Raw genomic sequence first — 17,278 nt, 5'->3', positions numbered from 1 at the left:
TCAATTATGTTGTCAAATTTTAGTATTAATAATGTATTTTTAAATTTTACTCATTTTTCACCGGAAGTGTAATACATACGACACTACACACGCAACACCACATCAATGTCACATTGAAGTCACATCGGCTCCATATTAAAAAAAAATGACTAAAATTGTCATTAAAAAACAAATATAACAGACTAAGACTGAAATTTATCAACACAGAGGAATCAAATCGCAAACATTCAAACTTACATAACCAAAATACAGTTTCTCCTATTTATTTAAACAAAATTTTAAACTTCTGTTTTCATATATAGCTATATATATTTGTAAATTCAAATAAATTTACACACACACACACACACACACACACATATATATATATATATATATATATATATATATATATATATATTCTTGGTCAATTTTTACGCGCCTCATTAAAGCAAAAAAAAAAATGATATAGAAAAATTTAAAAAGTGAGATATATGCATATACGTCAGTCATCATATATGAACGTAACGGGATGCAAAATTTAAAAATATTTACTAGTTTGGTGGTGAAATAAAGTTTATTAAGCACAATTAATTACTCTACCTCAACGACCAACAAACAAGTTTAATACATTACCAAAGTTGACTCCAGTACTGGACCAAGAAAATTCATCCTTTGTTCTAAAATACTATTTATATTAACTAATCTCATGTATTTAAACTACTCCCAGCTCAAAGATTTTGCTTAAATTTTAATGAATACAAATTAAAATCATTCATAATGATTCGAGACTCTAATTCTTTGTAAAACTTGAGTCAAACGTGTAATCTTCTACTCGTATATATCCTTTTCACCAAACAGTACACAATGGCATAATATCATCATTTTCAACTGCATATATATATAATTGGCCAAAATTTATGGTTGATCAATCAGACACGTTTCGATTTCTTGTACGACTCCCATCCGAAACCCTATGGCTCGGCGAGAAACCAGTTACTCACACAAACACCACCGTAAGTATAGGCTGATGATCGAGACTAAGTCGGCCATGTAGCTTAGCTAGGATTGATTAATTTATGCAACGTATAAATATGTGCATACACACACCAACTGTTTCATAAATAACGCAGACATTACTTAAATGTTAATCGGGAGTGATATTGTAATTTGTAAGTACTTCAATCGCTCAACCACCAGAGGCATACACTTGTCCATGTCTCATAAAAATCACCAAAACTCATTATATATCAATCACTGACTTATTGTAATAGCTAAATTCAAAACGCAAGAATTTAATCAAAAAGCATATGAGTAGAAGATAGCTAGGGGTGCATGTGATGGGTTCAGCCATAACCCGACAGGAGTTGAGTTTGGATTCATTGCAAGAATTTTGGGATACAACAACGAACCTACGATAATTGTTTTTCACTAAAACCGTTGTCGTATAATTTTTAACAACAATTTTAGTGAAAAACTGTTGTCTTAGGTGTGTTTTTTTAAGCGAAAGACAACGGTTTTCTAAAAATCGTTGTCTTTTTAGCGTTTTTAACAACAAATTTTAGTGAAAACGATTTTAAAAAACCGTTGTCTTTGACAAAACCGTTGCTTATAGCGACAAATTATGAAATTACCGTCGCTACCAAAACCCGTCGCAAATTATTTATAAATATCCGCATTTTCGGTCTATTTTTCCTCCACACCACTTCAAAATACTTAAAAAATTTCTCTCTTAGACGATTTTAGTTTCGATTTATGGTAAATTTTTTCGCTTCAATTTTTGGTAAATTTTTAATTATTAGTTAAGATCATAAATATTGTTAGCATAGTCAGATTGTAAGTTGTTTTTTAGATTTATTAACTTATTAGAAGTAATTTTTTTTTACTGAAAAAATTGACGACGGACATTATGATAAACCGTCGCTAAAAGTAGCGACGGACTCTATGGGAAACCGTTGCTAATTTTAGCGATGGTTTAATTAGCGACGGTTTGTCATAATGTCCGTCGCTAAAATTTTTCATAAACCGTAGCTAATTTTAACGATGATTTATGAAAAATTGTCGCTAATTAGCGACAGTAAAATCCGTCGCAAATGATAGCAATGACAATGGTTTAAAACCGTTGTCGTTGAACGCATTTTCAACAACACCCTCAGTTACAACAGTTTTAAAAAGGCTACGACAACTACTATGCTATAAAAGTGTGCATGTATGTCAAGTTTGAGAGCATCCAAGATCACCCACTCGACCTCGAATATCGTTAGTGTGTGTGTGTGTGTGTGTGTGTGTATGTGTGTATTTATATATGTTTAGCCGCAAACAGTATCCTAAGAAGCCAAATATTGCTAGCAGATCAAATGAATTTTGTGAAGCCATTGGCGTAACAGCAACTACTTTACCACTTACAAGATAATAAGTCGATATATAGCCATGATGTGAGGATAGGGATGCAGTACAATATGAATGTAGAACATATTTGTTTTCAAAATTCAATGTGTAAGAATAACGTAACTGATGAAAATTAATTATTATGAATACATAAAAAAAAATAAATACAAAATTTGTGAAGCAAGTTAAAATTTGAGTTTATTAAAAATCAAGCAAATAGTTGTCGACAAGTTTGAATTATGTTTTCTCATTTCTAACTATTTAGTTTATTTTCAATTGCATACAATGTGATAAATCATAAATACTCGCATATTTTGACAACTAATATTTTCTATTTTTTTTCCAAAAAATTAAAAGTATTCATGAGGCAAGCAAGTGTAGTTAACTATAAGGCAAGCACTTTGAAAAAAAAAAGATTATTTGAAAACAGATGAATTAGTCCGGAAAAAGTCAAAATTTGAAACGGGAAGACGAAATTATGGATAGTAGGTCAAAAAACCATCAATGGGCTTAAATACTGGGCCATTCAACTTTTAAATGGGCTCCATATAGTTAGTCAAAGCCCAAAATCTCGAAAACGAATGTCCGCTAGGGATGTAATCGAGTCGAGCCGAGCCGATCTCTTGAATGTTTGAGCTTGGCTTGTTTATAATCGAGCCTAGATCGAGCTTTATTTAACAAACATATTCATGACTCATGAGTTTATTCAAGTTTTTATCGAACCTAAACGAGCTCAATAAATATGAATTGTACATTTAAATATTCATTAAATTCATTAAAAGATAAATTATACATTTAGAAAAAAATATAATATTCTTATTAAAATTTGTCAATTTATTATAATAAATAAATTAAATAAACTTTTCTATATACTTTATAATTAATACGTTAAAACAATAAATTAAATATCAAAATTATTATTTTTTATCTAAGATATTACTTGTGAATTTACTAACAAACATGTTCACGAGCTAACGAGCCGAATATTGTAGAACTTGAACTTGGTTCGTTTATCTTAACGAGCCTCATTAAACGAACTCAAACGAGCTTTTATCGAATCGAGCTTCGAATAGCTCACGAACGATTTGGTTCATTTACATCCCTACTATTACGTCCACCGCCAATATGAGAATCGAGGGCCCAGATTCGTGCGTTGTATTGCCAACTCAATTAGAAGAAATGGTTAGATGTAATCGTACGCAGCAGTTCACATTTAAAAAAAAAGAAGAAGAAAGAAAGTAAAGCTTCACTGAAGGAGAGAACCTTCGATTTGTGTTTGTTTCTGAGGCTAAATTTGCAGTCGACGGTGAAAGGAAGACATTAGAATAATAATAACAATGACAACGAAAAGACACGAAACAAACCTTGGAATTTCCGACATCTGTGGTCAGGACATTGGACATGGATGCGTGTCGCAAGCAGAGAGTGTCGCAATGTATAGACATACATCCTCAGGTTAAATTTCGATCTTTATACGTATCCTTCAGCCTTTCCATTGTAAAACAAAAGGTACGGATATTTGTTCCTTTTGGATTACAGTTTTGTTTTGTCGGCTGAAAAAGACAGCAGCAGTATAATTTTAAAAAAATAATAATAAAGAAAAGAAACAAAGGGATCACAGCATTTGAATTAGTTGAGATGTTTTTCTATAAATTTTTTCTTTCCCAACTTCGTAAGTTTTTTTGGAACCACAATTTTTCTAATCAGCATGTTGAGAAAACATATTCAAATAATAATTAAACAACCACCTTGCATTCTGATCTATTAATTCTTAAACTGTATACGATAACGTCCGAATTTAGTTACATATATAAATTCGTGAGTGAATTTTTACAATAAGACAGAATGGGAAAAGATAACATAAGATTGCGAATTAAGTTGGTAAGCCTTTAAAAAAATTTATATAATTATTTAAATTTATCATTTCATAAATAAAAATTTATAAAAAATTATAATTTTTTATTTCAAACTTTTATATGCTATCTAAAATAATAGCACAAAAACATTCCGACAATAAATATAATTTTCTCAGCCCACAGGCCAACCCACCTGCGACCCTCATGGCCTAGCCAGTTTAAGCCCATTTTGAACTGGTCAGTATAATTTCAACCAAACAACTTAAATTATTGGACAGGACGACAAATCCACATTGATGACCATATTAAAAGTGAGCAAATAACCATTCAACGTATGCACTGAAGTTTAATAGAACAAGTCAAGCGTTTTCACAACTAAACCTTCACAAACTACACAATATCAAAACAACTACGAGGCTCCCAATCGATTCTCCAAAACTCTGCAGTTTCCCATTTCATGATTAAATTGCCAAATAAAGTATATAATTAAATGTCAAACCTATGGAATATTCATCAAATCCCGGTTTATTATACGTATGGGTAATTGCAGATTATTATTATTCATTGCAAAAAATAACGTCCGGGACGTTGTCATATCGCTCAAAAACTATATTACAGAACAATCATTTAATCTTCAAGCTCTATAATCTTGACTACAGATGCATCCCCAACTTTCTGGCAGACCACGACTCGATCATGTGACTTGATCACCCCCGATGCTTTTCCATGATCTAGTGCGACTTTCAGAACTGATTCATTAGTTGCGCTAGTTGACTCGGCCTGCAATTATAGACCACATTTAGTTAGCCATCATCAAGCTGATTTATCAAAATTCTATATGCCAAAACAGGTGGATGTATCATGATAAAACCAAGAGCATGCACCAAAAGATAAAATGAACTATGCAATGATGCTATGGAAATTAACAAATTGGTGCAACAGCAATATACGACTTCGAATCTTCTAGTACATGATATAACTGTCTGCCCTGATATGGCAAACTAAAAACATTGCACCACCTAAAGCTACGAGAAACTCACAGGATGTCGAGGATCAGCAAGCAGAGGAAAAAGACCACGAACTAAGAGTGACTGTCTTGCCTGAAAATTCAAAATTAAATCCATCAGCATCGGTTGCAACATAGTTATATGACTAAAAATATCAGGAGAAAAATAGTGAAGCAAGAAGAAAAATAATGGCATAAATTGAGAACATGTGGAACACCAAGCTGATCATTTAGCAAATGAGGGACGAGAACAAACTATGTTATCTACTGGACCATAAACGAATATATTTCTTGGAGTGCCAATGTTATTGTATCAGATCTATAATGCCCAAAAGCCAGTATAGAATTTTTAAATCCTTTCGCACTGACACGATGTCAATAATAACAATCTAAATCTGAAGGTAAAACCAGAAAATAAAAGCAAGCTTCTGTGGTTGGGAATAGAACCATTAAAATGGAAGTCGACACAGTTAAGTTGTGGAAATAAAGGACATACCTCAAATGCACCACTAAAACTCCACTTCAATTGATTTGTCTTGAGCCGAGGGATAACAACTGATAAAACAGGCATCGTCGGCCTATACTTTGCTATCAACCTGCATAAAAAGACAACGTGTGAAGTCAAGTTAGAATCATACTTTCACAACATTTCAGTATATTAAAGGCAGATTCAGTCACAAAATATACTGAACCTTGCTGCCCTTCCAGAAGAGGTAAAGCATATTATAACAGATGCCTTCACTTTCAGGGCCGCACGAACCTAAAGATGAAATGCAGAAAGTGATTCATTAAATTAAAGGCATATATTTGAACATAGCAATTCGACAACAAAATATTTATATAATCACTTTTCCTTTTTTTATTAGTTTCTTCTTCTCATCCTTCTATAGAATTTATTCTTACCGCAGAGGAGGCAATGGATTCCAAGTGCGTCATGGGTTCACCGACATATTTTACAGTTCTCTTGAAGTATTGGTCTTGATTGAATACCTTTTCTGCCTGTGAATTAATGTGGAAAACAGATAATATATTTAACTAACGCATAATGGTTGTGTACCACACTAAAAGCAACCAACAGAATGACACTGTTGTTAATAAGTGACGCGCTCAAAAAAGTATTCTGTAAACTCTTGGAAGTGAGAAGCAGAAGCACTAATATCCCCAACACAAAAATTAATAAAATAAGAGGGGAGGGGACAAAATAATAATGACAACGCACATTACAGTTTTACCTCAGCACAAATTTTGCCAACGGTAGAAATTGTTTCAACAGGGTACAGTCCACGTAAGGTCTCAGCACCAAGAAGAATTGCATCACATCCTGAAACACAATCATTTAGTGTCAACATTGTTCCGTTGACAAATGGACAGGCTCAATCATCGACAAACAAAGTATATTAGTTAAAAGAAACTTGCATAATAATGAAGCTACAAAATAAGAAACCTGTCAACATATCCCTCGAATCCAACAACATCAAAACCTCAAATATATAAGTGCTAATGAAAGTAGTATTAATTGAGAACGAGCACAACAAACTTTTTTCAAGCATTTTAGACAGAAACTAACCATCTAAAACAGCATTAGCAACATCAGTTGCCTCAGCACGAGTGGGCCTGAGATTGTCAGTCATACTATCAACAACCCGAGTAACAACTGCAGGCTTTCCAGCCATGTTACATTTATAAACAGCAGACTTCTGAAATAAGAACACCTGCAAAGAAAAAAAAAGGCTGCGGCTAAATATTTTAAGGAGGTGGGTCGGTTCCGAAGAGTTAAAAAAGCGGCCATAATTCTTACTGGGGATATATTAAGATATATATATGCACAATAATAAATAAATAAAATTGGAAAGAAAACCAAATAACTACAAACTGAAGGAACCACATATGATCTCACATGGAATTAACAGATCCGTGGTGCAAAAAATGATCGTAATACAGTTATCTCAAATGAGATTCTCCTTAAAGTATAGTGTAGTTAATGAAGGACCAATATTCAGACAATATAAGAAAAAATCTATTGAGTGCACAATTGGGTAGTACAGAACAATGAATAGTCCTCTCAATTTCTGGCACAGAACTACTGCGAAACATAAAATACAGCATTGGCGACCGACAAAGCTGTTTTTGCAAAAACTTAACCTCTTACTTTTTCAGGTGGGAGATCTATGCCAAGGTTCCCGCGAGAAAGAATGATGCCATCTGCCTCCTGTAGGATCTCATCGAAATGGGTCAAACCCTGCAAATAGGGGATGCCAAAAGGGTACGCTGTTGAGTTATCCAGAGTGTCTCGTTTTACAAATCCATCCTTAAATAAGAAGGAAATGCAAATCCCTCCACTATCTAACATAAAGAACTAAAGAGAGCCTCAATATTCACCTCTACATTTTCAATTTTAGCAAAGATTTGAGTCTGGCTAAGATCACCAAGCTTGGATAGATAGTTGCGAGCCTGCCCTTTTTAGACAAGTATTAGTGACCAAGTAACAAATGACTGGGAAAACACAAAAGAGGCACATTCACCAAATAATTTCTTGACCTTTTTAATTATACCTCGCGAACATCCTCCGCATGACGTGTATATGACAAAGATAGAAAATCGATTTTATTCTGAACACCCCACGAGCTGATAACCTGATTTTAAAAATAATACTAGACATATAAAATTAAATAATAATAAATGGAATTGATAAAATCAAGAATGACAAGAAATACGAGACAATGAAGTTCTGCCATGTAAGCTTTCACGCAACTGTGTTAATTGTTTTGATTGATACTAAATATTACTGAATCTAAATACCATCATACATTTATTTTGGTTTTACTAGTGTGATTAATAAGTAGAATAATTGCAAAAAAAAATAAGAATCAGTATTAGATGGTTACACACTTTTTCTTCATTCTTACAATTTATTTTGGAGGAAATGGCACACGAAAACTAGACCAAAAGAATGGTAACGATAGATTGTGAAGTTCAATGATTAACCCCTCAAAATTCTCCCTCAAGGATACAAGGACCTAGAAAAAACCAGATAATTATATAGCACAAATTAGAGGGCAGATCACCTGCTTGTCGTTGTCAGATAGAGTAGGAAGGTCTATACGAATTTGAGAAGCATGCAATGTAAACAATGATCCCGACAAGGTTGCAGAATTCTTGATAACACAAACCACGTCATCTCCTTGTACTTCATCCACCTGCCCAATCAAATCCTCAAATTTCATTTTCAAATAATGAAAAGAAAATAGCCGACAATTTATCCATAACATATACCAATCTCAGAATTACATTCATGTCAACTGACTGCTCAATTAGTGATTGAGGAGAACTTCCAGCATGACAAAAAAAGACGAGGAATCTAAGAAAGCACATACTTCAAGAATTAAATTAAATGTAAATAAACAACCTGTATTTTATTCACAATCCAGGCTAGATGTTTTGAGTGCATTCTGCGGTTTTTTCATGTTTGGAAAAAAGTTTCAAGGAGAAAGTAAATTGTAAAAATAAAGAAAAAAATCAACAAAATCAGGTGCATTAAAAGGTTGAGTTACGATAAATTATACAACACTATAAACAAACCGAGTTTAGCGAAATCAAATCTCCACTTCATACCTCCAGCCAAACAGAAGTTGTTTCACTTCCAGTAAATAGGTATTGCCCCATAAAAATGGTGTCTCCCTTCTTCACGGCCTGCAAATAAGTAAATTTATCATAAGTGATCAAACTAATCCAAAAAACCCAACCAGAAAGCCTCAATTCCCGAAACTATTAGATAAGGTTCACACTATGTCTCTGATTTGGCCATAAGAAGTTAAATTTTCTTTTATGATGAGCCAAATAAGCAACAAAAATAAGATAAGAGGAAAATTTGCGAGTTTCCTAACGTTTTGGGTAACTTTTTCAATAAGATTCGCAGTCTTCAACAAAGCAATACACAAACGACATGATTTAGAAACATTGAGAACTGATAAGCGGTAATGACATAGGAGTAACCAGCATACAAACCTTAGACAGCCCAGTAAAGTTGATAGGCAACACTTCAGATGATGCTTCTTGACCTTGATCAGGAGTCAGAGTAACCTTCTCATCACCCTTAAGTGTTATAGCTTTCTCACTTTTATTAGCAACTTGTAACTCGGGGCCCACAGTATCCAGCATGACCTAAAATGTCAAAAACTAAAGCATTATGTTTCACATTTTCATTAAACAATTCAAACCAAAAATATTTCTGAGAAATCATGAACATGACTATACAATTACACACAGATACTTTGTAGTGTGTGTATATATATAGACACACACGCACAATATGCACATACAGCGCAGAGTTTTTTAGTGCTCTTAATAGCAATCTTCAAGTTCTCCAGCGTATCCTTATGATACTCAGCATCTCCCCATGAAAAGTCAAATCTAGCCACTGCTCATTCAAATCGTAACAATAATAACAATAAGAGGCATTCGACGAAGGTCAAAACAGGAAAAAAAATAGTTTAATTTAATTACCTGACATTCCAGCTTTCAGACAATCGGAAATAACTTCGACGGATCGAGAGCGTGGTCCCAGCGTCCCCACGATCTTCGCCAAGGCCGGAAAGAAGCTCTGTAGGTGCGCGCGGCAAATTATTTAGCGAAACGCAAATCCGCACACAAACATAGATCTGGAAAACAAAAACAAATACAAAAACTTACAGCCTTTGATGGCTCGAGAATGGATGCCATCCGAATTGGCTCCTCTAGAAGCAAGTGACTCGAATGCATATTTGTCGATTTTCAGTTTCTCAGAGAAATCTCTCTGTGCAAAATCTGGAATATGTTGGTTTTGTTCTAGGTTGAGAAAGGAGCAGCAGCCAATGGAGAACCAAAAAGGTCACAAACTCTTTAATGCATTATTGCCCGAAGACTCGAGGCCAAAGGGGAAAACTTTCCCGAAAAAAATGATTCCAATTTCCTTAAATTATTAATTATATTTCAATAATTTACAAGACTTTATTTCCAAGACAAAAATTTATTTGAGACGATCTCACGGATCATATTTCGTGAGACGGATCTCTAATTTAGGTCATCCATGAAAAAGTATTATTTTTTATGCTAAGAGTATTAATTTTTATTGTGAAATCGGTAGGATTGACCGGTCTTACGGATAAGATTCGTGAGATCGTCTCACAAGAGACATATTATTATTTTAATTATTAATTATATAATTTTATACCCTTTCTATGATACTAACAACCATTCCGGATTTAAAAAAAAAAATACTATAATTCTTTGAAATTATTTTATAGGTATCTCATGATATAGTATACATTTTATTATACCTTCAGTCTTTTTTAAAATGAATAATATATTATTACTATAGTTCTATAATAATTTTTCTATCTAAACATAATTATTCATTTCAATAAAAATTATTAGAAAAATGAATTTATGAAAACTGCTACTTGTGAAACATAAAAAATTTACGGTCCAAACACAACTTTCTCGAAATACCTCTATATCAAATGTTTAATTTATTTATTTATATTTATTATTATGTATCAATCAATGTTGTGGAAAACTATTCTAACTTATATTTATAATAATAATAATTAATAAAAACTTATATCACACGATTAATTAATTAAATTAAAATAAGACAAATCATCCGAGTATTTTGACAAGTGTCGACAACAAACTTTATTTCTAAAATCTAAATAAATCGCATATTCAAATGCCAACCAACAACTGGTTGTATTTATCCCCATGTGTTCCCAGTTGCGTTAACTGGTGAACGTGTTGTTGTCTTGGTACAAAGAATAAGTATATTTTTTAATTTTGAGAACATTTATTTTAGTTTTACAGTGTATTGCTCCTGTTGTTTATAATTAAATCACAAAATTACCATGCATATGCAATTCTTATGCCAAAACACTAAAACAAATAAACAAAACTCAAATAATTAAGGTACAAACTTGTGTGAGACGGTCTCACGGATCGTATTTGTGATACGGATCTTTTATTTGTGTCATTCATGAAAAATTATTATTTTTTATGCTAAGAGTATTACTTTTTATTGTGAATATCGGAAGGGTTAACCCGTCTCACAGATAAAGATCCGTGAGACCGTCTCACAAGAAACCTACTCAACAATTAATTGCATGTTACTTTTTATTGTGAATATCGGAAGGGTTAACCCGTCTCACAGATAAAGATCCGTGAGACCGTCTCACAAGAAACCTACTCAACAATTAATTGCATGCAATTTACTTGCATCTGATCTTTCTTTCACAAAAGTTACTTTGAACTAAGGAATTCTGGCTTAATTTCCATTGGAGATACCTATTCATCTTGCGCACATACATAATAATAACTGTTAAAACATAGAAAGTCAGATCCACCGCAGCATCCGGTGAAAATTCGAACACGGTCAAATTCTTTCCGTGAAGAGATTCATCTGAGAAGCGGGGGAACTGTTTTCCAGACATAATTAAGGTACATAGTGCTTCTGCATCGATATGGATATATTTACACTACATAATTAGCATTTGTAGAATCATTTCTCCAGAAGTACTAAGAGGCAAAAGGGGTGTGTATCATCAAAGCAATACAAGATTCACAATTAGCAAATAATTAGAAAAACTTACCTCCAGATATTTGTAACATGTAAAAGCACCTGCAATATCCTCATCTGCTACTCTGAAGTGTCTCTGAAATTACATATGATTTAAAAACCTTCGTTCAGTTGTTTGCTTTTGGGAAAAAATAGCGGTCGGCAATGATCAAGTGTGTGAAGTTCTATTAATCGTACTTGATAATGTATTTCAAAACATGGAAGAGAGCAAGTACACATGCACTTGCAGCGCAACCTCCCTGCGTGAACAAGGGAAAGTGGGTGAAAATTTTATGCACCGGATAATCTGATTTCTTACGTTAAACATGGGAAGAACTTTAGTTCAGAGCCTTTTCATTCACGTTTAGCTTCTCTGCGCCGCATTATTAATCTCTACTCCACAGCTGCTCAAATATGTGCAACTGCAGCATCCTCCACACGTTTTCAACAATTCCACGGGACAAACCATGATATGCTCGCAGTGAAGCTTCACGGCTGTGCTTCTAGAAGTTTTGCATCGCCAAAGAGCTCGCTAATAGTTTCTACAAGCTTTAATTTTCACTGGAAACCTGCAAATAATAAAGCATATGTCACAGCAAATGCCAACGAGAGAAGAAAATTTTAACCTGAGACACAAAAATTGATTCAGAAAAGGAAAATGAAAATTTTCTCATCAGCAAACAATAATTTACAATAACAGAAATATCAGTCAAGGTTTCCAAAAACCGTAATGAAACGTCACGATCAAACTTCAAGCTTTACAACTTTGAGTATATTTAATACGAAAATAAGCGTGCTTTCAGGTTTTGGTATAATTTTTATTATAACAAGTCAATTAATTAATAAATTAAAAAACACATAAACATACAAATTTTTTGAATAAAAGTATAAATTATCAAAAACATTAACTTTCATAATATCAAATTGTATGGAGTAAAACCTTTATCCATTGTTGGTGATTCAAGTGTTATTTCTTAGTGGCAAAGAAAATAAAGATTAATAGATACAAAATTTAGGATTTTATATGCTTTTTAGGATTTTTTTTGTATAAAAAATGTTATATCATTAAATACTAATTGTCTAAAATAACCTTAACTTTAAATTTATCTTAAAAATTTGTCGTTTTTCGCGTTTTTTATACGCTTAATTAATATGATCGCCAAAAAATTGCTCATTTTTTCACATTTTTGTCCGACACGAAATTTTCCGGACGCTTTGAACTTCTTAGAACATTGATATCATGAGACATAACTATGAAGTATTCAATAGAGGCATCACGCATAAACAAGCACAGGATATATAGAAACATAGATTCCTCTGCAGAAGTCCACCAAGTAGGAACTACACTTGAAGATTTAGAGTCCGATCCTACCAATGCTTCCATTAATTTATACCCATTGGAAATATACACATCTTTTCAACTTAAAATCTAGAACTCATTGCATATGATAATTTGTGACTTTACTACCCGCATCGAAACAAATATAGAAGGTTAATCCAAATTAAACCAGCTCCTGAAAATAACCGATCAAACGAGAAGTTGGCCTAGCCATAAACAGGTCAGGTTAGTGTATGCTAGACCGGGAGTGTTTCTCCCCCTCTTTCAATACCATTAGAAAATAAAACACAGACAATGAGAGCTGAGTCAACTTCCAAATGCAATACATAACATAAGAATAAAATCCAAGAATAAAATCCAAAAGAATATAGTCATACACATTAGAACTAACACCCTACACTGAGAGGATTCGATCGCTTCAATTCCAAGACCATGTGTCTGAAATGACCAATGTGATGATCTGACTGACCGAAGAACTCAAATAATAAACTCTTATTTAAATTACTCCATGAAGCATATAAGACAGAATTCACCTGTCAAACCAGCACAGCCATGCCGCAGCTTCTGCTATATTGTGACCTGTTAATCCTGGCGAGAATGAACCTCCTGTTACAGGCTTACAGCTATATATTGGTGTTGTTCTGTAATATTTTAGCAGCTCGCCTCGGAAAAAATTAGAAAAGTCTGTGATAAAGTTCCGCTTGTACTAAAAGAAATTAGCAGCAGCATTTAGTGTCGATCTATATGGTGGAGATTGGAGAATTACCTCTCATTTATCAACGGTCAAACTTGCTATCATGGCTGAAATTGTTTGGTGTCGAACTTTATTAGGAAAAAAGGGAATAAAGTAAAGGTTAGTCCCTCGATTTTCAAATTTGCTTCCTCAACTTTCCAAATGGAACATACATGATCTCACGGTCAAAATCTGTCCAAAATTTAAACCCTAATATTTACCCACAAAACAGATCCAATCCTCGATATGTACAATTGAACAGAATTGGTCTTCCGACTTTTTGAATTTGAACGTTTATTGCCCCACCCTTACTGTAACACCTCCAACATAAAAATAATAAATACTTATATATATGTGTGTGTGTAAACTAACTAACTTCCTAAACTAGTCATAATTGCTAGGTTTTAGATAGTGTTTTCCCCATAGATATATAAAGATGGCAGCTTTCTCTGTAAGTAATGCTAAGGAAATGGTATTAATTACAAGAACTTCTCATCAAATTCATTGACATTGCTAAAAGCTACATTGTCTGATGGAATTTAACATCTCATGGGCCTGCAGCACAGTGTTTCCACCTAATTCTGCTGCAATGGTTAGTAGCTTTTTGGTGATTATTATTGTTAAAAAATCAGTAATTGGGTTACATGTGTATTTTTCTGATTATAACGTGCATGAACAGGAAATACACGTTAGCTAAGGTTGGTGGTATACATGAACACGAGATAGACACAGTTTTTAAATAATAATCATAATTTGGACTAGGTACAAAAAATTCATATGTACCGTACAATTATTCCACCAAGAAATTTGAATCTGAATAATTAGATCATATATAGACAAAATCATCTTATATCAAATTAATTCATTTTTTTCTAATTATTTTAAAATATATATTTACTATATATATAATAGTTGAAACGTCAATTTTTTTTTCCCCAAAATTTCCCTCATAATATTCCATATTTTTCTTAACTCACTATTATAAATAAGATAGTCTCATAAGAGTTTTTGCGATATTAAATATATTATATCATTCACACGTATCATGTGTGTTGTGATTCTAATATACATAGAAAAACCATTTGTAAGTATATATATAACAGTGCAATATCATGGCATCTGCAAGTTCATAATGATAGTATATTTTAAAATGATAACCTTTGAATTGATAAATTTGAAGTTGGAGATTTCAAATTCATAATAACGTATTTATTAGTTTGTTTGTGTAAATCCACTTGACAACTAATTCCAAGTTTCATATAATTATTTTTTGAATCATTGTGAAGGATTTCAAAATCATCCAAATATAGTCATTTCTTGTTTTCCCCTGAAATACTTTATCAAATTAACTCAGACCCTTCAATCAAAAAACAACCAATGTTGAGAATTTATTTCGAATATAAATAATTTGTGAATGAACTTCAAGGCACGTTTGCAACGTTTTCTTTTATAATTTTTTCTCCATCACTTTAGTCACAGAGATATGAAAATTTTCTTTCAGGATACAATAGAGATATTCTGTTTTTTTAGATGACTAAATCAAATCAGAATCCAAAAAACAATTGTTTTTCTTGATCTAATGATATTATATATATAAAAACGAAAATTTGATTCAGAACAGACGCGACCTAGATGAATTGTTGAATCTTACAGGAACTCAGCCTAACGAAAGTACAAATTTTGGGTATTTTAAAGAACATAAATTTTATTTTTTTGTTTGTAATTTAAGTTATAAGATAAGTCAGTAAACATCTCTTTCACTTTAGATAGGTATAAATATAATACCACTTTAAAATAGAGAATCTAGAAAAAAGACACATTAAAGTTTGACAATAAATTATCATACGTCCAACAACGTTATTTTTATATTGAGAAATCTTATTGTCGGCCTTACATTAACAATGTCTACCATTTGCGTTAAAAAAATTATAGCTGGCTTAGCACAGTAAATAATTATTATTCTTAAATTAAATAAAACCACAATAGGAAACATGCACTATTCGATTTAGTTCCACCTACTATGTGTGGTGCATATAATTGTATGTATTTTCATTAAAAAGTTTTATAAAATGTTTCTTGAATAAATTATTTTGTAACAGAGACATTGAAATACAAATTTATACTATTTATTAAAGAACTATTTAATTATCTAATTTTTCTACGGAAAACACGCGTTGCATGTGTCACAATTCGTTAATATGTATTTGAACCGATAATTTGGTAATTGGCATTTAATTTATCGCATCAAAAGATATCGATTTATTTTTGAAGTGCTCATGGTATAATATATTTTGACATGTATGTATATACAGATAAATTAAGCCCTGGAATGTATGTGTAAATAAGCGTGTTAATCCAGGGGGGGTGGTACAAATCGATAATCGCATTTTAATAATTTCCAACTTGGTACGGGATAATGACTGATTTGCCAAGTTCATGGGTTTTGACGCACTCCAAGGGAACACGATTTTTAAAAGAAATTCATGGGCCCCTGACTAACAACCACCGTTTTTTAGCATATATTGTTGCATCCATTGGAATATATATAATATTATTTTCAATTTTTTTTATCCAATTATCCTGATTCCTCATCTATACTTTTCTTCACTGATTGTCAGATATGAAAAACAAAAATTTATGTGAGACGATCTCACATGTCGTATTTTGTGATACCGATCTCTTATTTGGGTCATTTATGCTAAGAGCATTATTTTTTATTGTGAATATCGTTATGTTTGACTCGTCTCACAGATAAAAATTCGCGAGACCGTCTCACAAGAGACCTACTCAGTATTAAAATGTTTTTTTTCTTTAATTTATGTTACTTTTACTTTAGGAGAAATAAAAAATTATATTTTATATTAATGCAAAACAAACATACATACTTTTGGTTTGAAATGGTTTTTCAAACAAAAGCATGCGAGTGACACCTTTTGAGTTGGCCGGGACCTTTGGTGATTCGAAATTTGATGATTTTCCATCCAACAAAAATGAGAAACAACTTAGACCAAAGCTGGTAACTTTTTTTTAATTGCTATTATCATCAAGGCTACGTTTGGTACGAGAGATTAAGTGAGTTTATAAACTATAAATCCACATAATCTCATGTTTGTTAGGATTTTTATTTAACAAAATCAATCCATCATATAAATGATTAGATTATATTAATTTGGATAAAATAATTACTCATCACACTCTATGATTATTTATTCAACTCTCAATTCATCTTATTTTTTTAATTTTACCCTTTTCCTATAACCAAACTCACCACCATTTTCCGCCACCAACCGCCGCCGACTGACAGCCGAACGCCGGCAGCCCGCCGCGGGCGCCGACCAACCACCTCCGGTCGGCCGACAATCGCCGCCGTCGGCCGACCGACCGACTGACC

General features: G+C 32.7%; 1 protein-coding gene and 1 long non-coding RNA gene across 3 annotated transcripts; both read right to left on the bottom strand.

Annotated features, from left to right (window-relative positions):
* Nucleotides 1-4,544: 4,544 nt before the first annotated feature.
* On the bottom strand, nt 4,545-10,129 carry LOC142548513 (pyruvate kinase 1, cytosolic). The gene is made up of 16 exons (XM_075656870.1): nt 9,919-10,129; nt 9,733-9,829; nt 9,549-9,646; nt 9,235-9,390; nt 8,842-8,919; nt 8,295-8,426; nt 7,782-7,862; nt 7,609-7,680; nt 7,379-7,468; nt 6,797-6,941; nt 6,462-6,550; nt 6,133-6,228; nt 5,922-5,989; nt 5,726-5,825; nt 5,264-5,323; nt 4,545-5,003 (listed from the first exon to the last, which is right to left on the bottom strand). Exons 1-16 carry the CDS (start codon nt 9,985-9,987, stop codon nt 4,851-4,853), a joined length of 1,584 nt encoding a protein of 527 aa, XP_075512985.1. The 5' UTR covers nt 9,988-10,129; the 3' UTR covers nt 4,545-4,850.
* A 1,395-nt stretch (nt 10,130-11,524) lies between these two features.
* Nucleotides 11,525-14,050, bottom strand: LOC142547970 (uncharacterized). Of its 2 annotated transcripts, XR_012820829.1 has the most exons (4): nt 13,688-14,050; nt 12,135-12,384; nt 11,850-11,912; nt 11,525-11,710 (listed from the first exon to the last, which is right to left on the bottom strand). It is a non-coding gene; the product is annotated as an uncharacterized LOC142547970 (long non-coding RNA). The 2 variants fall into 2 exon arrangements; XR_012820830.1 differs by having other exon boundaries at nt 11,525-11,912; nt 12,014-12,384.
* Between the last annotated feature and the right edge of the window lie 3,228 nt (nt 14,051-17,278).

This window comes from Primulina tabacum, chromosome 6, assembly GCF_025594145.1.
Source record: "Primulina tabacum isolate GXHZ01 chromosome 6, ASM2559414v2, whole genome shotgun sequence".
Classification (NCBI taxonomy): domain Eukaryota; kingdom Viridiplantae; phylum Streptophyta; class Magnoliopsida; order Lamiales; family Gesneriaceae; genus Primulina; species Primulina tabacum.
Note: the sequence above shows the minus strand (reverse complement) of the source record. Positions and strands in the feature narration are given on the sequence as shown.